This window comes from Taurulus bubalis (genome assembly GCF_910589615.1).
Source record: "Taurulus bubalis genome assembly, chromosome: 2".
Taxonomy (NCBI): Eukaryota; Metazoa; Chordata; class Actinopteri; order Perciformes; family Cottidae; genus Taurulus; species Taurulus bubalis.
Window position 1 is genome coordinate 32,199,712 of NC_136590.1, and position 26,197 is coordinate 32,225,908.

At 38.7% G+C, this 26,197-nt stretch overlaps 3 protein-coding genes across 3 annotated transcripts; 2 read left to right on the forward strand and 1 right to left on the reverse strand.

The window, feature by feature from the left end:
• Positions 1-1,873: 1,873 nt before the first annotated feature.
• Positions 1,874-14,329, reverse strand: nectin1a (nectin cell adhesion molecule 1a; the record flags this gene model as incomplete). The annotated part of the gene is made up of 10 exons (XM_079214352.1): positions 1,874-2,188; positions 3,652-3,715; positions 3,803-3,935; positions 4,046-4,197; positions 4,754-4,871; positions 5,454-5,635; positions 5,787-5,904; positions 6,518-6,776; positions 7,292-7,404; positions 14,278-14,329. 10 exons carry the CDS (start codon positions 14,327-14,329, stop codon positions 1,874-1,876), a joined length of 1,506 nt encoding a protein of 501 aa, XP_079070478.1.
• Positions 14,330-19,232: 4,903 nt separating this feature from the next.
• Positions 19,233-21,017, forward strand: LOC306733069 (uncharacterized protein). The gene is made up of 4 exons (XM_079214257.1): positions 19,233-19,277; positions 19,902-19,959; positions 20,101-20,424; positions 20,538-21,017. The coding sequence occupies exons 2-4, from the start codon at positions 19,923-19,925 to the stop codon at positions 20,627-20,629; spliced, it is 453 nt and encodes a 150-aa protein (XP_079070383.1). The 5' UTR covers positions 19,233-19,277; positions 19,902-19,922; the 3' UTR covers positions 20,630-21,017.
• A 988-nt stretch (positions 21,018-22,005) lies between these two features.
• bud13 (BUD13 homolog) lies at positions 22,006-25,779 on the forward strand. The gene is made up of 10 exons (XM_079214053.1): positions 22,006-22,157; positions 22,312-22,399; positions 22,848-22,932; positions 23,246-23,464; positions 23,852-24,141; positions 24,255-24,363; positions 24,547-24,685; positions 24,802-24,980; positions 25,069-25,150; positions 25,396-25,779. Exons 1-10 carry the CDS (start codon positions 22,021-22,023, stop codon positions 25,487-25,489), a joined length of 1,422 nt encoding a protein of 473 aa, XP_079070179.1. The 5' UTR covers positions 22,006-22,020; the 3' UTR covers positions 25,490-25,779.
• The last annotated feature ends 418 nt before the right edge of the window (positions 25,780-26,197 follow it).

A 26,197-nucleotide genomic window follows, 5' to 3' on the forward strand; every position in this document is an offset into this window, starting at 1 on the left:
GGCCTTAAAAGCTAACTGTTCCATAAAGCTGAGGGTAACTGCAGTCAGGTGGTATTTCTCTGTCGGTCAACTACGAGTGAGCTTTCACATAGGTCATGTGATCCATTGTGGATTTCAAAAATATTGATGGCTATGAAGCTCCCATGCTGACTTTAACCCTTTGGGAAATAGTAGCTAAACTCAAGAAATACCTTCCATAATGGAAGATGATCTAAATGAATGCAAGTTACACAGATAAAACACATTATGTGTTTCATCTGTGTAACTTGCATTCATTTAGATCATCTCTTGAGCAACCAAATGTATATTAAACAGTGAACTGCAACAGTTTCTTACACTTATATATATATATATATATTTGCTCATCATATAAGCTGTAACCTTTAGAAGTCAATATGATCTATAATGAGAAGTAGGCTAAACAGGAGGATCCAGGCTGCATTGCTTCAGGCAGTGATGATTATTCAAATCCATGAAACATTAGTTTAACTGTGTGATGTGACCCGATGAGTAGGTCAGAGAATAGCAGATTATATTTAATAGAATTACAGTTTTCTGTGGTAACAATAATCCTGAATAATTAGTGCCACATGACTGAAAGTCCACAATGCTAACTGCTCTGTGAGCTCACTGTTAACGTTAGCATGCTGACATGGCTTGAAATGACGAAATGCTAACATTATTTAGTAGGTAGACCTATAATGTTAAACATAAGTGTGTCAGCGTACTAACATTTGCTAATTGGCACAAGACAAATGAAAAAAATCCATGGTTACCACCCATCAAACAGTTGAGATATTTCAGTCTGGACCAAAGCGGGCATCCAGTGAGCGTTAGCTGCTCGCGTACAAACACACTGGAGTAGAAATGCTACTGATGATATTACCAACATAATTACTCTAAAACATCTCTCAGGAAAAAATGTACACTAGACAGTTTTACTTGTTCGGGAATGTTTCTTAGAGAACATCTTAATGCGAAACCTAAGAAAACAAATACTCTTTTAGAATAAAGAAAGAGAATAAGAGTTGTATTGTTTTGTAATTTTCAATCACTGTTGATACAAGTTTACTTGATCTTGATTTTTATTTAAATGCTAAAAATTCAAGCCTCATCCAACAACCAGTGTCAATGAATACTAAAATCCACAAATACCACAAATAGAAACATACATTTCAACAAAATGCCTTTAGTAAATAAAAATGTTTTTTAGATTTTTCTCCTTTACCAGAAAAACATAAACGATACAAAAATACAAGCACAGCAAAAGTATTAACAGGAGGTAAAACCAAAAGGTGAGGTCTGCTGTTCCTCAGGAAAATGTTTTTTTTTTAGTGTGTACGACGCAGGATAAAGAGCGGGCATCAAAGAGAAAGTAGGAAATTATTATGCTTTTTTTCTTTTTTTTCTTACAAAATGAAACAATAGAGGATTAACTAAGGGGTCAACCACATCAGACATCAAAAGATAATCCTATCCATTTAGTTTGGAGTATTTTCCAATCAAATGTTATACATCCATGCAATATCCTTTTTTCCGATGACAGTCAAATCATATTTAACTTGACCTGCATCTATCCTAAACATCTGAAACATGGTTCACAATGTTCCCTTTACAAAGAATAGATAACACAATAAAAAGACCAGCCAAAAGAGAAAATATTTAAAAAAATTGGACATCCAAAATTCAACAACAAAAGTTGATTTGTCCTTTGACCTCCAGAGCCGTCCGTAATGATGCAGACAGTGGAGACACGCCGCCTGATAGTCCAGGGTTAGCCTCATATTTCCAACCCCTCTTAGGAAAGAGTTTTCATCTTGTCGTTTCATCTGAAATCGCTTTAGATGTTTGACTTTGTGTCCAAAGTGTCAGTTCAGACGTACTGCTCTTTAGGAAAAGTGTACGCTGCCACTCCCGGCGGAGGAGAAGACAAACCTGGGACAGAGGGGTATTTAAAGATGGCAGTGGTGTGTGAAAGAGGAGACAAGGTGTTTTTTGGCGTGTTGGTACCGCTGCTGCTGGTTGCAGTAGTTGGTTGTGTGGAGTGGTAGGGGTGTTGGGGCAGAAATGTGATCTGAGGCTTGATGGGAGGGGAGTAGGGATCTGGGTAGTCATCCTTGTTGCAGGCCAGTCTGTAGCTCACATAGTCTGCCGTGTTTGGAAGCTCTTCATAAAACCGCCCTGAGTGCTGCGGAGAAACGAGATACGCTTAAAGATGTACCCAAGTTAGATATACTGTACACGCATGCATATAGTACATGTACCTAAATGTACCCTGTGAGCAATGTTTTTATGATTGGGTCAGCCTTTCTCTGTTTCCCTTAAAGGTCAGCACTGTTCTGATGGTTTGGAACTACAAATCCATGCAAAGCACTCTTCAAACAAATCGTCTGATCACACAGATATCACTAAAATAAAGGGATTTTACAAACCATTTTGCAATTGTAAATGCTGTTATGACCGAGCCTTTACATATGTTAATTATTATACATTAAACAGCACGTAATCTAGTACAGAGCTATAAGTCCCACATAAGGAACAGTGTGACGATAGCTGGAGAGTGTCCACATGAGTCAGGGCTGATCTCCAATGTCTGACTGCTGCTAAAATACGGACTGATAGTTTTCTTAATATACATTATATGTTGTGTTCTTTTTTTTTTTAAACCTATTTGCACTTTATTATTATTATTATTATTATTATTATTATTATTATTATTATTATTATTATTATTATTATTATTATCTGTATTCACTTTATGTTGGACAGGAGAGGACTGTATTTTCTTTTGTATGTTTGCACATGTGGAAGAATTGACATTAAAGCTGACTTTGACTTTGACGTTGATAAGAGCTGCATAGAATCTCGCTGCAAATGCGAGGATGAATGCACAAGTTACGTTTGAAGAAGTTTTTTAAATTGACTTCTACCTTGCTCTTCTGTTATGGTGGGACAAATTACACCTTTGTCATTCTTATGACCCTGAATTCAACCTGAGCAGAAGTCTAATCAGCCTGAGTAATTGAAAGCACATGTGTTGGTGTGCAGAGTGTTTGATATGACTTCTGCATATTAATGAACTAATAAGCATTTTAAACAGTTGAGTTGAGATTCATAACAAGTCGATATAAAATTATGCTTGAATCTTACTTAAACTACTTAAACATTACCAAACATAGTAGAACACAACACTAGCTATTGACTAACCGTATTCACAAAGGATCTGAAGAGTTTTCTTTTGAGACTTATTCACAAAGCTGCTAAAACTTTTAGGAAGGAACAAATGGAGGGGTGGGTTAGTCTGGCTGCTATGGATGACATCATGTTTTTGTGAGTGGACTCACTATGTCCACAGTGATTGTTTGACAGGTGACCGATCTGCGTCAGTGAATGTGAAATAAAATACACAGGGCAGCGAGGAACAAATTAAATACAATTTAGATAGAAAGATATCGTTGTTTTCTATTGTAATATAGCATTATGTTTTGTTATTATCAGCAATCAATGACTGCACTCTTGTAAGGCTTAGACCGCCTCAGCTAGCCAGTAGTAGCATTCATTATTTTCTCTATTATCGTACTACATTGCAATTTAGTGTGGGTCTCTTTGAAAATGTGATAAATTAAGTACAAGCACAACCAGTCAGATTACCTGGATATCATCTGCTGGTCTTTTCCTTATTGGCTGGGACAGTTTTCTGGACGGAGAGGCATTTCTGATCAAAGAGAATAAACGTTAGATGATGAGGACGGTAGAGGATACAAAGCCTGATGGGACGATTGAGATATGACTAGTTACGTACGAGGCGCTGCCTTTTCTACTTCTTATTTTGAGCACCAGGACGGTGATAGTAATGCCCATGAGAACTCCAGCAGCCAGTAATAAGGCAATTACGCTGATGACATCACCAGTTGCGATCTGCGGTAGAGGCTTTTCTACAGAGAAAACACACGCAGAATTCAAACAAACATATTCCTTGTTTACAGTAGCTTTGGGGATACAGTAAGTGTCAAATCAAATGATCCCAAACTCCAGGTAAACATACCGATAATGCTGATCTCCACAGATCCTGATCGTGTCCCGATGCTGTTGGTTGCATCACACACATAGATGCCCTGCATGTCATACGTGACCGGCCCTTTAAGGGTCAGGACGTTGTCCCGGATGTCAGCATTGCTTGGTATGGAGCCATTAACCCTGTAGAACATACAGAAAATTAAACAGTTAAAAATCAAGAAGTTCACACAAGTTGTGGAACATTGTGTCCATGTGAATAACTTTTTTAACTCTTGTGGTATGCATCCCATTTCCCAAAAGATAGAATTAACAAAAGAGAAGAGACAACAACAAAATGGTCTAACAAAATGTGACCTATCCATCTGTTTTAGAAACAGTATACAGCCTATTCACACCTGTCAATGACAGAACAATAAGCCCATTGTATGTGCAGGAAGCCAACCGACTACATATGTCGAGGACTTCAATGATAGAGGCAAAAAAGATATATTCATGGTACTTAAGCAAGATTTGACAGTAAACGAGGTATATCAAATATATATATGAGAAATTGTCTAGAATGTATTTATTTTTTCTATTTATTAAATTTGATCTGTTTTACATTCGTATTGTTGTTCTTTCTTGTTTTCTTTGTCTGCACATTGATGTGCGTATGTATATGTGTGTAGGGATTTGTAAGTTCTGTAAAATGAAAATAAACACAGTTACGTTGAAACACAAAGTGAGTTGTACTCACAGTCTCCACTGAAACAGAGAGACGGCTGGGTTGGCATCAGCTTGGCAGCTCAACTGGACATTCTCTCGGTTTAGGTACCAGTTTCCATCAAACCCATCCACCGAAACCTCTGGCTCATCTGGTACCAACATATACGAATAACAGAAAATGAGCTTGTAGTAGTGTTAATATTTTACCTACAAAGTGGTGAGCTTATTGGCCTCATTCACCAACTGTTTTTATGAAAAAATGTCTTCCAATCAAATTACTTTTGCAGTTGGAGTGCTGACATGTTCGGTAAAAATTGGTTATTACATTTTGTTCATTTAATGTCAGTTCTTCCTATCCTTGAAAAGCAGAATTCATCAAGCATAGGATTGTTCAAGGTTGTTCTTCCTTCCGAAGTACCTCCACTTCTGAACTATTGTAGTTTTTCTTTAACATTGGTCGTCTGGTATTCCTCCTCCTTTAAGACTTTTGTTTGGGCATTTCAGTTTCTGTGTGTGCACACAGCCCTGGGGCATTTACTGATTAGTGCATTTCAACTGGCATAGTGTGCTTTCAGGGGAGGACAGTGGGTTTCATCATCATAAGAACACAGGTACAAACAATTCTGCAGTTTGCGAACATGTCATGTATCTGACATGGACTTTTCTCAGGACCTTTCTCAAGAACAAATTAAAGAAAAGAAGTCAATTGTTTTGTGTGAAAAAAAACTTACACTGAATGTCGAGGGTGACACTGTCAGTGAAAACCTCCTCGTTGTAGGTGGTGACACAGGTGAGCGTCTCCTTGTGTGTTTCTCTGCTGGGCACTAAAATATAGTCACTCTGGACAGTGAATGTCCCGTCTGAGTTCCTGTACTCTCGGGTGGTCGCTTCTCCTGGCACCCTCGTCTCCCATCTAGAACACAGAGATACATCGATGTTGGCTGCTTTAGAGAGAGCTTTAAACAACAAGGGCAGCTCGGTACGCATGCTGTCGTAAAACTCTAAAAAGGAGGGGTGAATTCAAGAGAGAAAACACTTCTTCTTCCACTAAAGCACACACGCACTTGATGGTGCCGGGTGGTTTTCCGTTGGCAGAGATGCAGGTGGCCACTGGGGTTTTCAGATTGGATGAATGAGCCACTAGTGTCGGTGTGGACAGACTCATCTGAGTTGTTGGCCGAACTGAGAGAATGAAAATAAAAAACAAACTTTAATCTGGCATTAGAATGTTTTCTAAGCATAATAATAGTATAATGTTTAACTCACGACAGCTGTACGAGATACTGACAGATACATGCTTTAACTTTGATTCTACAGTAAAAATGAACAGCAGTCAACCTCTCCTCTAAACTCAATATTACAAATTAATTTGCACACAACAACGACATTTTAGTATAAGATTAAGTATAAAGTCATCACAATCACAACATTTCTGCATCCAGAAAACTGTATAGGGTATTTTTTAAAGTGTGAAAGTTTATTCTTGAATTTGGAAACAGCAGTAGTTTGATTTAAAAAAATCCGAAACTAGTTCCTTGAATAAAAACATCGCTAAAGTAATGAGGACTTTATGTCATTCAAAATCTTAAATGAGATATTTAGACATTTTTGGAAATAAGCTCATTAGCTTTATTTGCCGAGAGTTAAATGAGAAGCTTGAATGTATAACGTTATATCTCGAATGTTTTGTCCGTACAACAACCGTAATTTCCCATTTAACATCCTCCATCATTTGTGAGAAGAACAATTGTCCTGTATTTCACTTCAGGATCACACCATCACAAACCAGTCTTACCGTAGACAGTGAGGTTTACAGTGTTTTCTCGGTTCCCTGCAGGGAACGTGGTGTATTCACAGATGTAGCTGGACTCGTCTGAGAGGCGGAGCAAGGAGAAGCTGATGGTGGTGTCCTCCAGAGTCGGAGTTCGTCGCCTCACTGCTGCATTCTTGAAGCTGACACGGTCCCTGTATGGTGGGGCCACAGACACACCAAGGGAGGGGTTGGCGATGGCCACGTTCTGCTTAGTGCCGTTCACCAGCTTCTGCCATGTTACCTTGAATGAGAAGAATGGATGAAATGGAAGAAATACATGATGAGGGAAGTGTGTCTGATATGAACCACAGACATCTGACACTTTTATCGTAATTATAGTGGTCTTAGGCAAAACACTTTTGTTTTATCTGACCACACAGATGAATATCAAACATGCATTTGTCATCATTGTTTAGTAGTAATGCAGAATAGGGATTCCTCTTGATTTTAACGCCACTGAAATGATAATTACTTCCTCGACAGTGGGAAATCATGTCATTGGAAATCAAACCAAGTAATAATAAATATAGGTAATTGGCTAAAACAGGCAAGATGGCTGGAATGATCCCTAAACTTGATTCCAGAAGAAAAACTTTCATGTGAGGCATCTGATGCTTTTGAATGTGGCCTCTGTTGAGCGAGACTGGATGATTTTTCTTTAAGCTTAAAGCAGAACATGTTTATGTGCATTGAAATAGGCTTTAAATTATTTAAAATGTTTGCTGAATTATTGAATTTTTCTATTTTGCTGAATACCTGAGAGATTTTGACAGGTGGGAGGCTGTTGATGAACCGACAGCGGAGATCCACTTTTGAGCCAGCATACCCCCACTTCCCATCATCCATTTCAACAGTCTGGCCATTTATTCCTGAAGGAGGTAAATACATTTTTTTAAATGCTTTCACTTATGCTGGGTATACGCACGTCACACACACATATACACATACACACGTTGGCAGCATTAGACATGCATGATCTAAGCCGTTCACAGTCCGCACAGCACGTTGAGCTGATCTGTCAAAAGTGATAGATTTTAACAGCGTGAGAGGTGAGCTGAGGTCAAAGGTCGTGGATTAGAGTGAGGTATAAATAAGCATGATTTGTTTGGTTACTATACCCACTGATTTGCTGATCCCCTTTCACAAATCCACAACATGTACACCCACTTCCTGGGCGTACACCAGTCATGTGTGTTTACTTGGGTTTGTCTGATAAACTGTAAATAACATCATGTTTAATCTGAAGGCTTCACATTTACTGTTATTCATGATGCAGGATGAAGAGCAATGATGGGATATTAAAGTAAAAAGCTCAGAACAATGGCTGCTCTCATTCCACACACACACACACACACACACACACACACACACACACACACACACACACACACACACACACACACACACACACACACACACACAGAGAAACCTTTCACCTCCCTTTTTTGTATTAGCAAATCCTTTTACTTTATAGTTAATCCATTTAAAATCCCCTCTTCCTCTTTGCGTGGCTGCAGCAAAATAATATATGACATATAAGTGAAGAGATAAGTGCTGAAGAGATAGCAATACATCCAGACATGACAACCACTGCCAATTTAGTTCTCATAGGAACTTGGCCTGAAAGTTCTCTAAGATATTAATTATTCTTATCATATGTATTTGAAATGGGTTTGGTTTTAAAAACTTTGTTTTTTTAATTTGTAGGGGAAAGAATATCGCTTTTTAAATCCAGCTTTCATCAAAACGTACTTAAAACCTGATAAATATAGTAATATATATTACTATAACAAACATACACATTACCTTCACAAACAAGATGATCATGTGATATTTTCTTTTACTCCCAAGATATATTTTACATCCCCTTTTGATAAAACAATGTCACCCCAAAGTCGTCATCTCATTAGTCATGCAACAGGGAATGAAAGACCAGGGGTTGCAAATATAAGTAATATGTGAGTGACAAAGCAGCAAAATGTTGGCCACTATAAATAATGACACAATAAATGTAATTATTTCTGACATTACTGTGAAGTATGGCGAGAGCTCAGTCAGCTGGTCACTTTTTATGTTATGTTATGTTATGTTATACACCTCCCGCCAGGACAAATTCCTTGTATGTGTAAACATACATGGCAATACATGGTTCTGATTCTGATTCTGATTTGAACTGGACTGGACATGTTACTACATGAACACAAAGCTGAACTACAGTGTGAGTGTAACCCATATACCCAGGGGGGATTTCCATGTTTGAAATATTGTATTTTTAAAGAAGCAGATACAATCAGGCACTATAGTTCATGGTTCATCATGTAATCCAATATTTCCATGTTATTAACGGAGGGCTATTGATCGGTCCATCACTGTTCTTGTCTCTTTCACAAAGGCAATAGACAAAAACATTCTGGGATGATAGCATACAAATTAAAGCTCTTCCTCTCTCTGACAAGGTCTCCTTGTTAAACAGGAAGTAATGAAGTAATGCTTTAACCTTAAACTGTCTCATAAACTAGGAGAGGTCAGCAATCGGAAATCAGCAATTTTCTCACAAGACTGTCGTTATAAATTACAAGAAGTGAAAAGTGTTTTACTTGAAGCTGTCTTCAAGTCGAGTTCTGACAAAATAAACAAGGCTATATAGTAATGTTTACTCTGTGCAGCTTGAATGTCACTCTGCTCTCTTAAAACTGCATAAATGTTGCTTTTCTGCCACCTGCAACATTTGAAAGAGCAAGTTGATGATTTTGCTGGTTTCAAAAGTTACACTGGCTATGAAAGTATTCAAGAAAGAAATTAAAATTCAACTGATTGAAGACTTTATGATGACATTTATTCTAAATTTATTTTTGAGACGGAGAAAGTGACAGCATGTTAGTGCCATCACCTAAGAGATGAAAACATAAAAACAAAGCCTCAATTAGAACATGTATTCATTCCTTACTTCAATAGATTAGTTTGGACTTGTCTTATGATATGAATCTGTATAAAAAGCATTTTATAAGCAAAAGCATCTTTGGTATAAACGCAACATTTGTGCAAGTTGTATGCATGCAAACATGCACGCAAAAGCTTAGAAGTACCGTTAGACCTTTGCTCTGCTGACATCATTCATCAAAAAGATGACCATCACATGATGTGAACTACAATCTGAGCCTCATGTTTTTATTGCTATTAATATGTTTAATAGTTTTGTATTAGAGCTGGAGATCACTTTTATAAATCATTGTGTGTGTTTGTGTGCATCGTTGCGAGGGTAGAAGGCCAGCAGTGTGAGGAGATTACAGTATTTAGGATATTAAAGTGCATCAGCATCGTTGTCTATTTGCTGCGATACATATGGACAGCTCACTATTACAAAATGTTTTTCTGTGGAAGCACTTTGAAGATTCAGTCGTTTAAAATATGTTTGTGCATGTTTTTAAAGCTCCGTGCCTTTCAGAAAGATTTTTTTTTACTTTTTCATTAGTATTAATGTTGTCAAGATAATTATTCAAAACATGTTTTTCAAATCTTTACTAAATGCTTCATAGGGCTCTATTGTTAATATGATTCTGACTACGCCACAAAACTTCATAATACTGAATGTGAATCATTTAAGAATTTAACTGAGAGAAGATTTGCTGTGATGAGCATGTGTGTGAGGCTCACTTTCATCAGGTTCAGCCTTTTATTAAAAAGTTAACTGCAACATTCTCCATTTTCTGATAAGCAATCTTTCAAACTGCCATTACTAAAACAGGAGATGGATGAAATGTATTATGACATCTATTAAAGATAGTTTCACATTTTTGTAAAAAGACATACAATATACAGTATATTTGAAGTTACAGTCAGTGTATGTTAGCTGAGTTTAGCACAGAGACTGAAATGAGCCTGTCACAACCTGCATATTAGCGTGAGATTGTCTTTAGATTAGGTTTTTGGTGCATTAATGGCTCATCCTCCAACTTCTATCCATAGTTAACAAGAGGAAACGTAAAAAGATTCTCAGTAAACATGGATGAACCACAAGTCAATCCTGCTTTATATCAAGTTGGAAAGATTGCTTTCACTTGTGTCTGATTTCTTTGTCTTAACCGTATACTTAATACACAAAAACACACACGTCCCACTGAGAGTCCCCCCTACTGGGCTCCTTTGCTGAGCTGATTAAGGGGCTTTAGGTGAGAACAGAACACACACGGAGCTAACCTCTCTGACACGAAGACGCACACCCTTTCATATCTCGTTGGTCCCACATCTCTCCCACCTTCCTCTTTTCCGCTGTGTCCATTGGCATTCTTCTATTGTTCAGACGATGGGAAATGACCTCAGCCCTCATGACAATAAACTATAAACAGCGGCACACTGGCAAGAGACGACCATGGGAACGTAGCAAAACAATAGCAATATTGTTTCACACTTGAATGTGCACCATGCAAAAACAGCAAGAGCATCACAACGTGGTGCTGGGATTTTTGTTCATATCCTGAGTGGATATCCTCCATCTTTCTTCATCATTATCATTATACGACGAGTCATTTATAACCTCTTCTTGTATGTGTGAGAGTTAAACAGAGAAACAGTGGCAGGTTTTTGCTGTAGGCTTTTTGGTAAAGAGTTTACAGATGCACCAATGCAAATGTAAGTATGATAATTGCTTTATTGGACCATTATTTAAGCAGGAAAGCCTTACTGAGATTAGGAAAATCGTTTTTTCAAGAGTGCTGTGGTGACTGATACATCTATAAAAGATTTCACCTTGGAAACAACCTAAATGGCACTTTAACAACTCTGTTAGTGAGAGCTGAATGAACTAAAACTAGTTAGTCAATCAGCAATCCATCAATGAGTTGAGATATCTCAATAAAAGTGGTCCAGACAAACATTATCATCCAGAGACATTTAACACCCGTCTAAAACAATGAAACTAATGCATCAAGATCCAAAACTGTCCCTGAATCAGCAGCCACAGAATTTAGAGACTTTTTAAATGTATTCTTCAGCCAAATACGGAAACTAACATCTGAAATGTAAGAGAAATTCCAAGTGCCAATAATTTTGGCACATTGGCACCAAATCTGTATTTCAGTTATTTACAAATATACGTCTTGGAGCTGACGTCATTATCTGCAGCGGTGCTAATAATAAAGATCATTCCTGGAAACTGTAATGTTTCAAGGCTGAACAATATACATTTACCTTCAGCAATCAGAAGGTCACACATACAAAAAAAACTAAACTCATGCGGCAGACGAGAAAATGAAAAACCACAGCGAGAGAAAGAAGAGAGAACAGATTAACTGTTTAATCTTTAGGATTTTAAATCTGTGATTGATCGGGGGGGTTTACACACTGTGTTTATGTCGTTGGCGTTGTGACTTGGTACAATGTGGGGAAACTAAAGCGCGGTGAAGACCAACTGACACACAATGCACACAATACTCGGGCTAAAACCTTGCTATTGCAAAACTACGTGGAGCCTGAAAGTGACCGACCTTCAGAGGTTTGTGATAAGACTGGATACCAGTTCCTGTTATTCGTTTTTTATTCCACAAGACACTTATTGCTTCAAACCATATGATTGCAGTGAAAAACTTTACCAACAATGGAAACAGATTTTGGGATATTCACTTTGACAAATCATGCGTGCGCCTTTTGATTTTTAAGTTCTTCTCTCATTTTCCACGAAATCGATAATAATCTCTCATTGTTTTTGATTGGGATCTGTCTGCACATGCATGGATGTGTGTGCATGTTTTTTTGTGGGTGTGTAATCTCTGTGGCACTGCAGGAACGTGGAGTGTGCACTTGGCCGGTGTTCAGCGGGCAGCTCACAGGATTATAATGACTGTTGCTGCTGCGTCTGTTTTGGGACATGAGAGGAGAATAAAAACCCAAGAGAGAGAGGAGATAGAGAGAAATAAACAAATGTCTGTGGAGGAAGATCAACTGATTAAGAGACAATGAAGGGGGGGCTTCAAATGGGCTGAATCTGGAGAGGGGGGTGCACAAAGAAAAGACAAACAAAAGAGGAAGAGGACAGCAGGCTATGTGCTTGTGCTGGATTATTTCTGTGGAGCAGTGTCTGTGTGTTCCAGCTGCGGACAGTGGATTATGCAAAAATGCATGTCTGTCAGTCTCGGTCAACCTTTTCTGTGTCTTTCTGCAGTAGGAGGCTGCAAACTTATATGTGGAAGCATCTCAGTGATTGCCTTTGACAGCACTCACATCAACCTGCTGGGACACCCACTGACAGACTCTGAGTCTGTACCAGCCAGGAGAAGACAGACACACTGTAGCAACAGTCAGCAGGCTGGGACTTGGCAGCAGTCATGTAGTTATACCCTTCCTGCTCCCTGTGTTGCTCTAATCCACTGCCCTGTCCTTCAACATGACAATCCCACACATGGCATGGCCTCACACTCAGAAATAACACGTACACACATGTATACACACCAGCAAATTACTGCTACAACTTTAGCACAGGGGGGTTTACCACTGACTGAGTGAAAAAAGCAATCACAGCAGATGTCACAGCAGCTAAACACATCCGTATGCTGCCACAATCACTTTTGTCATTACGTAATGTGTATACCATCACCCCCCTTTTATTACACAGCCGCAAGTCTGATGCTAGCTGCATGTTTGCCCCAAGCTTAGAGTGATTACACAGCTGCACCTGTTACAATGAGGCAAGAGTTACAGTCATTCAAACACACACACACACACACACACACACACACACACACACACACACACACACACACACACACACACACACATATAACATTGTAAAATGAGAGGATGCCATCTGCAGGGGCGGCCACATCTTAGTGTGATTACACCAGTGCACCTGCTGAAGGCGACTTTAGTTGGACAACTGTCTAGGACTCACTGGACAAATGCAAGAGCCTGCTATGACTTCTGCACTGATTGGGAGTAAAAGTCATATAGATTCAGAGATTAAATAATTTGTGTATGAAGACGTTATGAAGTTTGTTGCTCCTAAAAATGAAACAGTAGCACTGAATTAAGCAAAATGGGTTTTAAGATGGTGAAATGAAAAAAAATGAACCTACTGTACAGAATATTGAAAATTAACTTCACTTTAAAAATCCCCAAAAAATCATCACACCCCTTATATGGGGTTTATAAGTTGTAGTAGCTAATAGCTTTGGTTATCATTAATACATCATTCATTCATACTTCATCGATCAGTTGTAATAATAAGAACTCTTGGGTTATAGTAACGGTTACCAACCTAAAAGTAGTTTATATCGATGGCATGTGATTTGTTAATAATTAATCAATTACAACATATACACCATTTATCAAGAGTGGCTAATCAGGAAGTGGCAACCTTTTTATTTTAGCCCACTGTACTCTTTTTAGTCTTTAAATGAATACTTATCTATGTAACACTAATGTAAAATGGACACAATACATTATTAAAACACTATGTATTCATACAATACACAATAATTGGTCAAAAATAAAAGCCTAAATCTAAATATAACAAGATAACTGCCAGGCTCTTAATAAAAGCAGGTTACAGAAAACTATAAAGCAACCACCAATTAAAAATACAACAATTACGTTTTTATAGCTATTATGCGATCATTTATACTATTGATCGATCTCTTCTTTGTGATTGGTTTATATTTGATACAGAACAATCAATCATGTCTTTCACCTGGATCCACACGTCACATCACAATGATTCACCAGGTGTTGAGAAAAGCAGAGCAACCTACCTGGAATAACACAAGTGGTTATCAGGAATATCCAAAATCCAGTGCCGTCCATGCCCAGACCACCGTTGCCAGCTTCTCGCTGTGGTTAAATTCCCAGTGTGTACTTGTTTTACGCCTCCTGCCTCCCAGACTGAGCGCAGGGCAGCAGGTTCTGCTCCAGGTCTGCCTGTCAGGGTCCAGTCAGGTCTCCATGTGAGCGATGAGCACACGCGCCTCTAGTTCACGGGCAAATATTTGTCTTAAAGTTAACTCCACACCCAGTGTCACTTTTTCTTTCTCGCACTCTGCCGACTTCCCTAATGAAGCAGCAGCCTCTGTCTGGCTGAAGCTCGGCGGGGATAAAGCAGCTTAACGCGTGGGCAGATTATTTCCGAGATAGCCTTCCCCCAGTCCCGACCGACAGCTATCCTTCACTGTGTGAGGGCTGAGCTGAGCAAACCGCCGGCTGTCTAGTGTGCACAGAGGGAAAAGGCGCATTTAGGCTAATTTAAAATGAGCAGACTCAATAGACGCAATTAGGGGCCCAGACAGGGACGTAGATACAGGAAATAGCTCCCAGTGGCTGTAGCCCCCCTAAACAATGTGGTGGTGATTGGTTGCTGCCTCCCACTATTCACTCTGTTCTAGAAGATATTATGAAAGGGAGAACAAAAATGTGTGCACGATTTAATAATTTTAGTGATCATAACTTTCTGATTGGTGCTTTTGACGTTGGCTAATATATATTTTGCCTCCTTCCCCCGGCAGCAAGTGCTTCTGGCACCGGATATTCAGTCAGTGGGGAATTTAAAGAAGACAAAACCCCTAATATGCACTATAGTATAACCATGATTTAAAAATCACCTCCCACAGGATAAGTGAAGTCTGTATTTGACTCGAATTTACTGACATTATCCCCCAACTATATTTCAAAGCTTTAAGTAACATCTTCTTCTATAACAAATATTGTACTGTTTAATATTACAAATGTTATTATATTATAGTATGTAGGCCTTTTTACTCACAATGACATTTGAATGAGTCTCTATGCTGATGAGCATAGAGAAATAGGAAGGAAATAGGCAGAAAGAAAATGCAGAGTAAACTAAAAAACTTGCCAAAAATCAGCAAAGATGCCGATTTGCTTGGGAGAAATATCAGGAATATCAGGACCTCTGTGTTTAACCTCTATGTTAATTTGAGGTGCAATTTTTACTTTCTACAAATAACGGACATGGCAGGTTCGCACATGATTGAGATCTCAGACGACCTCCGCAATTATTACGAATCACTAGAGGTCCCAAGTACTACCAGCCCTGCAAATAGGGCAAAAGAAGACATTTGTGAAGCTCTCCACATCCTGGAGTTTAATGAACTGTTCAAGATACACTGTCAAACAGACAGTATACATCTTGTAAAATATGTTCAAGGGATCAAAAAATAACCCAACATTGTGTATAACAGCCAAGACCCAAAGTACAGTATATATCTCAACCCCAAATCAGGATAAAACCTTATTGAATCGAAGCAATCCGATTGAGCGTGTACATATAAAGACTAATGTCTAGAAGGTGATACGTTATACCAAATTTCACTGATTAATAATCTATGAGCACAAATCATTCAATTGTACCCACAAAGTATGTTTTTTTCCCCCATGAGACCTCCCTGGCTCTGTAGATAATAAATGGATGGATGGAAAAAACAATAAATACACATGTTAAAGCTGACATTTGTAGCATATTGACAAAAAAAACATGAAGTGAGTATACTGTAAGAGTTTGACATTCATGTGCACTGAAAACTACTGGACAAAAGGACATGTGATGGCAAAATGTTTATATCTTATAGCTTGCATGTCCAGGGGGTTAGGGGATTGGAAGAGGCGGGCGAGAAATGCAGAGGGAAACTGTGGAATTGCAGATTGCTCTGAGGGGAGGAGGGAAGAGACTGAGGCTTTGCCTGAAGATGAAAAAGATTATATAAGCAGCACCATGACACGTCTGTCTGGAAAGCTGTAGAGAAATGTGTTCAAGACGGCATGTGGCGAATGCAAAATAGTTGCATGTGTATGACCATAGCTAATGTGGAACATGGTTGCGATATCCCCGGGGATCAGGAGAAGCAACGTTGCTATAGGAAGCCACACAATATTTTTAATATTTATAAGGAACTAAATAATTTAAGTGTATTTTATTTGTCGAAGGATGGATTACAGTTATTTGGCTTTTTGACAATATTGAGTAAAACAAGCCTACTGTGCTACAACTCCTATTATTGTTGTCGTTCTTTAAATTTATCTCAGCCAAAATGAATACTTGCCAAACATTAGTAACATAACACTTTCAAGATAAGATAAAATAAGATCAACTACGATAATCCTTTATTAGTCCTGCAGTCCTGCAGTGGGGAAATTGCAGGATTACAGCAGCAAGAGACACATAGTAAAATAAAATAAAAAACAAGTAATATAAATAAACAGTAAAACAGTATTAAACAGTAACGAATCTACAATAGCAGTATGTTGTGTCGGTTTCAGCAGGTTACTCATTCAGGCAACAGACTGGTTGTATGAATGTGTGTTATCCATCTGCATTATGCGTCTAGATTAACAAATAACCTGTCCAGATGTTTGCCTTCTGCACAGAGTATTCTGGGTCGCGGTGCTCCGTGACTAGGGCTGAACAATGTCGAAACAAGATCTAATTGCTATTATTTTGACTGATATTGGCATTGCGATGATTTGTGACATGAGAGAAAATTATCATTTAAAAATAATTATTCACATATTCACTATGGTGTAATTTCTTCTGGGATGTCTGTTGAATATGATGTGTAGGCGAGGTTTTCACACACAGGTTTTCACACACATTTTGCCTTTAACAAATATTGTGCCTCCTGCAATTTGAACATTGCAGTAGGCCATATTGTGGTTTTAAATAATATGTTTTGATTAATTGTGCACAGCCTTAATTATAAAGTGTTGCTGGAATTTTTTTGAAAAGTATTAAATAATGTTTTTGTACAATATCATATATGATATGTAGTATGAAGATGCATTGAGGGAGTGAAACATATGTGAAAAATATCCCTACAAAATGTTCCACTTCATTCAGACATTTTATTACGTTTCCCCCCACACATATTTTTTATCTGTGTTTTTGTAGCATTCTGCTCTCTCAATTAAAAAAAAAAAGTTTCATTGAATCAGAATCATAACCATTTATTTATGAGGGTCCGTTTAGGCCATAACTACTGAGACACTCTCACACATACTATTGAAACACTCATGCATTCACTAGTTTCATTAGTATGTGTGTAAGTGTTTCAGTAGTGAGTGTGAGAGTGTCTCAATAGTTATGGCCTAAACGGCCCCTCATATTTATTGCCAAGTATGTTTACACATACAAGGAATTTGTTCTGGCGGGAGGTGCAAAACATTTAACAAAAAACATTGAAAGATAAACATGAAACAGAGTGCAATAAAAATAAAAAGGGAGCATGGATATTTACAATTGGGTGTATTGAATATCTACAGTTGGATCTACAGAGAATACAAGTTAAAGTTAAAATTGTAATTAAAAATAAATTCAAAAAATAAAATAAAAGTAAGTTTGTTGTGTGAAAGTGACAAGTGTAAAGTAAAGTGGCAAGTGTGTTTAAGTATAAGGTGTGGAGGGATGTGCAGGGGAGTGAACGGTAGGGAATAGTCCTGGGGGTGACAGAGTCAGTCAGTGGGGGACCCGGGCTCTGTTGATGAGCTTGACTGCCGATGGGAAAAAACTGCTTGTGTGGCGGGAGGTCTTGGTCCTGATGGACCTCAGTCTCCTGCCAGAGGGAAGGGACTCAAACAGTTTATGTCCAGGGTGAGAGGGGTCAGCGACAATCTTCCTTGCCCGCTTCAGAGTCCTGGAAGCGAACAAGTCCTGGAGGGACGGCAGATTACAGCCAATCACCCTCTCAGCAGAGCGGATGATGCACTGCAGCCTACCCTTGTCCTTGGCAGTGACTGCAGCGTGCCAGACAGTGATGGAGGAGCAGAGGATGGACTCAACGATGGCAGTGTAAAAGTGCACCATCATTGTCTTTGGCAGGTTACATTTCTTCAGCTGCCTCAGGAAGAACATCCTCTGCTGAGCCTTCTTAGTGATGGAGCTGATGTTCAGCTCCCACTTGAGGTCCTGTGAAATGATGGAGCACAGGAAGCGGAAGGACTCCACAGCGTCGACGGGGGAGTCACACAGGGTGAGAGGAGTGGGTGGGGCTGCAATGATTTGGTCCTATTGCTCCGCTTACAGCAACCGATGAACTTCTCATGAACTACCACTGGCACCTTGTGATGCATGCTGTGAATCTGCATCTATACTTACTTTGTGAAATTCCTATTATTGGCCTCAAGGTGGAAACACTGAGCCATTTTACCCCAAGTCATCTGGAATGATTTCTGCGGGGTCAAAAATGTACCCTGTGATGCACGTTTATGCTGAGCAAACAGGATGTCAATACAATTACATATCTCTTTATATGCTCTTCAAAAAATAATGGCAGTTCAAGAGTTGTGAATGGTTGTGTCCCTGTTAAACAGGGTGCCTTATACTATAATCTCAGTGGAAGTCATTTATAATGTATTAGAGTATAGCTTTAAAAGTGGAGATGTGAGGGTACCACATAAGGAAACATAAGGGAAAATCAGGACAGGAGTGGAGCTCCGAAAATGATACAAAGGTGAGGAGAGGACCAGAGAGGAAAGGGAACAATGTCAACATGCTGCTGGTGAAAATGATGATGCTGACAGAGTTTTGCAGCCCGGTCAGGCACTGCAGAGGAGCAAGACGAATCAGCGTTCTCTGGTCCACCCTCGTCCCTCCCACTCTCTCCCTCCACCTCTCTGTTTTGCTCCCACCTCATCTCAGAAGTGTGATGCTCTGCAGTGCTGTACACTGAAGCTACCAGCTGTTTATACCTCAATCGGACAAGAGCACGCAGGCAGGAGCTACTACATCATCCAGCCCTGACAGGAGGTAAGACTCCTCACAGATGTTCAGCTGCAGCTCAGGGAATAGATATGAGCACTAGGGTCATATCAAGGAGACAGGAATATGCTAGAACATTTAGGTACACATGACATTATAACTGAAAATACCCACGTGCAGCGATGTGTAAACATTAGTCTATAACTTAACATTCAAAACTCATTATGTAATATTAGACTTCAGATACAGATAAATGCAGAAGTGTGTCAAGGGCATTGACAAATGTGAGGAATAGTATAAAAAGCAAACAGTAAAACAGGACGGTGAAAACAGCTGTGCACTCTTTCACTTTAAATCTTGCCCAGTCATTGGGTTGGTGGGCTGGGCTCAGATCAAGTTCTGGAAGCAACTAGAGGACATTTAAAGCCGTTTAGATCAGATCGTCTGAACAGTGTCAGCCAAAAGAAATGTTTACTGAGTCAAAATATTTGTATTCCTGTATTACTTTATATCTTTTTGTCCTTTTTTTTGTCTCTGTACATGGCTTACAGTAAATAATATGACCTCACCCAGACTGACCAAATAACCGCCTGGAGAGCTGGTGGATGAGTGTTTACATTTTGTTTCTTATAAATGCTCTTTTTAATTTTACTTTTCTCTTTTTTTTCAAAGTTGGATGGGTGCTGTTCCATCATGCTCAAGTCTCTGTTTGTGTTTGGACTGCTGGGAGGTGAGAATGACTTATAATTTGTGTTAGTTCTCTGGTATTTAGAGACTTCCACTCGTTTGAAAAAGGCTTATAATGTAGTATATCTCTCAAAACTCTCATCCCTTCTGTGTTTCCCATATGCTCTTTTGTGTTTTGCCCCAGTGTTGCTGATCCGAGCCAAGTGCGATCTGATATCCGTGTGTGTTGAAAATGACTATGACCTGAGAGTAGACTGTCTGATCGAGCCTAAGTCCAACAAGATCAACAGCTATGAGTTCTCTTGGTCCTCTGGAACGAAAGAGTTTCTCATTAACACCAACGTGTCCGGTTCAGCAGCAGAGGGCGAGTTCAAAGACAAAAGCTACGTGGAGGAGCTGCCTCACGGTTACAGAATGACCCTGAACGGCTTCACAGACAAACTCCCACACAACACCACCTACATGTGCAAAATATCTGGGGAGGCTGCTCAAGTCAATTGGGAGAGAGGTAGGTGGATTATGTGTGTGGATCTAAAGCAGCGAGAATGAGAATAAGTGAGTGGGAGACACGTTAAAGAGGATTTTGACAACTGTTTGCTCCCCACTTTTCTTCCTCTGCAGAAAAACTTGCCCTGTGTTCAGCTGTATTTCTGAAGAGCTCCTACTCCTGGATCGTTGGTCTTCTGCTCTTCGTCTATCAAACACAGAGCTAAAAAAAAGACATGCAAGCTTGTGCTGGCTTACCCATAACTAACCACGCACTGTATATATCTTTCATCCTTGTTTTTTTTATTTTTGTGTATGTAAGCTGCTACTATGACAAACTAATTTCCCCTTGGGGATGAATCAAGTATATATCCATCCATCCATCTGTCGACATCAAACATCATTTAAAAACACCCAAATGTTCAATAGCTTGCAACTGTGTCTCTCTTTCTTTTTTTCCCTGCCAAGAGCACTGAAATGGCATTACAATGTTTGACCAGAAAAAAACCCGCAGATAACTCAACATAACTGTTCAGAGATGTGCTTTTTCCTGCTACATACAGAAAAATGTGTATAAATACACTGAGTAACTTGTCATGGACATACTAGTTTGTAAGCTGCAGCATTTGTTTTCAATAAAAGGATGCTATTTAAAGTGAAATGTTGATTTGTTGTGAATTCAGTGATTTTAATAATGGGACAGAACTGGGACAAAGATGGAAATAATAAGGTCTGAGAGGGAAGTTAATTGTGGGAATTCCCACTATTGTTATCTGAATCTTTATTCTTCTCTTCCTTTCATACCTCTCTCTCTCTACTGTGAATTAATTAGAGATTCAAATCTTCAGATGTTTCAGGTTAATTACTACTTCTCTAACTCTACTCTCTCTACAGATAGTACTGCTGCTACTGCTACTATTAGGCTACGACTAGTACTATTTCTTCTGTATGTTATTTTGATCACTAAATACTTCTGCATACTTTCAGTTACATAAACTGTACAATCATATTTGCTATTCCTATTTGCTTCTACCTCTTATACTTTATGAAATATGAACCTCTTTTTTAACAATGAATCTCTTTGAAGAAAATCCTCTTCATTTATTGTTAAGTTATCAAGTCACTAACTAATAAAATCAATCACTAAGAACTGTGAGTATGACAGCTGTAAAACAGTGCAAGAAGAGCATTATAAAATAAGATAAAATGGGATAATCCTTTATTAGTCCCACAGTGGGGAAATGTACAGGATTACAGCAGCAAATCAAAAACAAGTATTATAAATAAGCAATAATAAAAAGTATTTTTTTAAACAGTAAAGAATCAACAATAACTGAAATATTATACAGACAGACAGAATAACTTAATAACTATTACAGGAACTGAAATTAAATATTTTATATACAGGCAGAATAATGTATTCATATTTTCCCCCAACGTCATTTTCATTCATAATCTCACTTTTCATGACCCTGAAGCTGTCACCATCCGACGCCCCAATTATCAGATGATGTTGTCTGTTAAAGTGATGCTAAGGTGATATTATGGGCCTTTCGCAAAAATTCGCAATTGGCCTTCCTGACCCTCGGTGCTAACCGTAGTTTCCGACAACATAACGATGGCCGCTTCAACCAGCACCACAGGACCAGAACTATCTAAAGCTGAGTACCTAAAACGCTATTTATCCGCTGACGAAGATGCCAAGAAGTCAAATGGGAAACTTAAAAAGAAACGGCGCAAACTCCCCAAGAAAGGGTGAGTCGACGGGAACGTTTTGATCCAGCTGGTTGTGTGTGTGTTAGCCGTTAAGCTAGCTGAGGTCGCTGCTTTAGCTCCGCGCTGCCTTGTGCTTCTTGTTTTTGAATGAAAAGTGCGTGAACTTAACTCACTTTTACTTTTCTTGTTCAAGACTTAAAATAGTAGACGATGACTTAGACTGGAAACAGATGGCCATAGAGGAAAATGAGCTTGAAGAGGACGAAGAGGAAGCTCCAGTGGTGAGAATGAACCTTATGAAATACTCTCATTGTATAAAGTTACATGTATTTCTGTAATTTTGTAATTTAAGTTAGTTTGTAATCCAAATAAAAGCAATGTTTTGTTGGTTTAAGTAAATGTAGAAGAGTTACATTTAAGTAATCCATCGATTTGATAAAAGTCAGTAACGTTATATCATGAGGTAGGAGTGTGTTTATAAAATGTAGAACATTATTTCTTCAAATCGCTTTTTATATATGATATACGATTCCGGATAATCAAGGTATGTCATTGATCATATTGATGCTAATATCAGACCGACTCATTAATTTGCAACACTAACTAATGCTTTGATACAAGCAGATATAGAAACAGATAGCTACCATGCATGGCAACATCTATCATGGTTGTCAAATATTCGACACACCCTCTTTAAAATGTCATCATTTTTTATTTTATTTTGCTTAGATTTATGAGATGATTGACGATCGACCAGACGAAGTGAAGCAGCTGGAAGCCTTCAGAACTAGCAATAGATGGAAAGTAATTGGAGGTAATAACAATAATTTGTGAATGCAGTAAATATATATATATATATATATATATATATGTATATATATATATGTATATGTGTGTGTATATATATATATATATATATATATATATATATATATACATGTGTGTGTGTGTGTGTGTGTGTGTGTGTGTGTATATATACATGTGTGTGTGTGTGTATATATATATATATATATATATATATATATATATATATATATATATATATATATGTATATGTATATATGTATACATATATTTTTTTTTTTGTCTGTACAAGCTTGTTAACGTTGAGTCTCCGCTCCCAATAGCTGACGAAATTGAGGATGATGAAGATGTGGAAGGCAGCGACCTTCAATATCCAGAGCCTGTGGAATCAAGCAGGAGTCGCCATGACTCTCCAGACACATCCCCCCCTCGAAGAGGTCGCCATGACTCTCCAGACGCATCCCCCCCTGGGAGAGTTCGTCATGACTCTCCAGACTTGTCGTCTCATAGGCAACAGTCAGGGAAAAGTAAAGATGAGAAAGGTAATGAGAACACACCAACCAGAGGACCTTCCAACTGGTCTGCAGTATATCACCATATTTATTTATGGAAACATATTGGAAAGATACCTATTAAGTTGTCTAGTTGATCACATTTGATTGATTCATAGCTAAAAACATCCTTTTCATTTTGCTGGAATTTTACTGTTTTACAAAAGACTCTTGCTTATTAATCGATTTTGAAGTCTTCATCTGGTAAATAATATTGTATATATATTTTTTAATCTAATGATGTCATTACAGTGAAATGGGATAAAATCTAACTGGCCTGACAACTCAACGTCTTCCACATGAGAAAGTACTTTTGTACTATTTTTAAGTTTTAATTATATAAACTCTTCACGAAACAATTCATTTTTTCTTCATCAGATTCATCCCCTGCCAGAAGAAAGCCCATAAAAAATAGTTCACCTAATTCTCAACGGTCACCACTGACAAAGAGGGCTCAGAACAGGCATGATTCAGACTTGGACCAGTCTCCTCCACGGAAAAAGCCCCAAAAGGGAGAACCTTCAGACTCCGACCAATCTCCTCCAAGGAGACACTCAAAAACAAAACAAGGCTCTGATTCCGACCAGTCGCCACCCAGGAGGCGGCCACGAAGTGGAAAGAACTCGGATGAAGATTTGTCACCACCTCGTAGGCCTGGCCAGTCACAGGTAAGCAAAGAGAAATTCAAAGAGTGATATGAAATCTTATTTCACAGAAATTGCTGCATTTATGCAATGGCCAATTGACCAGACCAACGCCGTTCTTCCTGTTTTCTTCTCAGGATCCGAGGATGCTTTCTGGTGGGAAGTCAGGTCTGGTTTCTGCAGATATTTTAAGGATGGAGCAGGAGGAAAACCGCCGCAGAGAAAAAAAGAACCAGCCACTGGAAGGTTGGCTTTCCTTTTTTCAGATGCCTTTCCCTTACAGCTGTTGACTATAGGGCTCACAGGACTTCCATCTCATATTCTATATATGATCCGTGCTCTGGCCATAGTTGTGATTTGTTCTTTTAAGTTGAATGACGCAGTCCTCATTCCGATGACATGTTATACCTATTTTCTTTCTATTGCTAGATGAATCCCGCAATGCCCAGACGGTGTTCCGAGACAAGACTGGTAAGAAGAGAGATTTGGAAACTGAGAGAGAAGAAAAGAAGAGAAAAGCTGGTGAAAAAGCAGCAAAGGACGAGAAATACGCTCAGTGGGGTAGAGGGTAAGTGTGCATACAGTTTCAAACATCAGAGATTGTGCATGGGCACACATCAAGATTTTAAATGGTTTGTGTGCTGATTTGTTTCCACGATTTTTAAAGTCAACGTATGTTTATAGATTGGCTCAGGGCCAGATGCATCAGCAGAAACTTGAGGATGCAGTTCATGAGGCCCAGAAGCCTCTGGCTCGTCAACGCGATGATGAGGACCTTGACCGCATGTTGAGAGAGCAACAGAGGGATGGCGATCCAATGGCTGCGATGATCAGACGGAAAAAGGAACGCAATACAACACAAAGTAATATGTCTCTCCTTCCTGAGTTGACTGATGCAAAATGGTTGTTGCCATGTATTATATTGTCAATCATCTTTTTTTTGTTTTGCAGACAAACCTCGATATAAAGGCCCTCCCCCCCCTCCAAACCGCTTCAATCTTCTACCAGGCTATCGCTGGGATGGAGTTGACAGGTACTGCGTGAGAATCTGTGAAAGAGGGACTAAAAGTGTGTAGTTTATACTATTGTCTTACAACTAATACAGTTGCCTTAGTATGTGTAGAATAATTATGCTGACAATTTGGCCTCTACATTGAATTGAACATGGAGGGGACCCTAACCCTTTATTGGAGATTTGCTCTGGACCATCAAATCGAAGATGAAGTTGAGGGTGTGATTGCAGAAATAACTATAATTTGATGTGTGTGTGTTTCACAGGTCAAATGGTTTTGAAAAGAAACGCTACTCTCGAATGGCAGATAAAAAGGCTCTCCAGGAGGAAGCCTATAAATGGAGTGTGGAGGACATGTAATGTCAATAGGAAATTGATGGATCAGGAGCGGAGCTGAAGAGCAGGACGGCTCAGCCATAGAATTAGACAGAATATCTAATCAATGCTGTGAAAGCAACTGCAGGTTAGATGCATCGACTCAACAAAACTGATATTTTGAAATAGACTGAACAAGTGTGTTCATTTTTCAAAGCTGTTTGATACTGTACAGTGAACTTCAGACTATAACAAAGTAGTTAACCATCAACATAATTGTACATAGCAGTGAAGTAACATCATCTTTATTATTTGGTAATAACTGAGTCAATGTGGAGCCAAAACATGTGTTTTTCACTGTTTTATTAAATAATGTTTTTGTAAAGAACAGTGCCTTTGTCCCAAGTGTTCACATACTGCAATGTAATTTTGAAAATGTATGAATATAGCTGACATTCAGTCATTTCATATTATGGAGCTGTATTTTAGTACTCAAGTATTTGATTGACACTCAGGTATTTGATTGACATTGAATACATTTACTTTTACATAGTGAGGATGTTTTTGTCAAACAACGTTTTCAATGTCATGAAATGCATTACTTTTAAGCCAATATGGACAAGTACTTAAAGTGCTATGGATTCAATCAACCACTACTGAGTTCACATCTCAAAAGATACATCTCCATGATTGACCAAACCTTGAGTTGGAACAGTTGAGTGAATTTGCATTTCAAATAATCAACTATTTTCA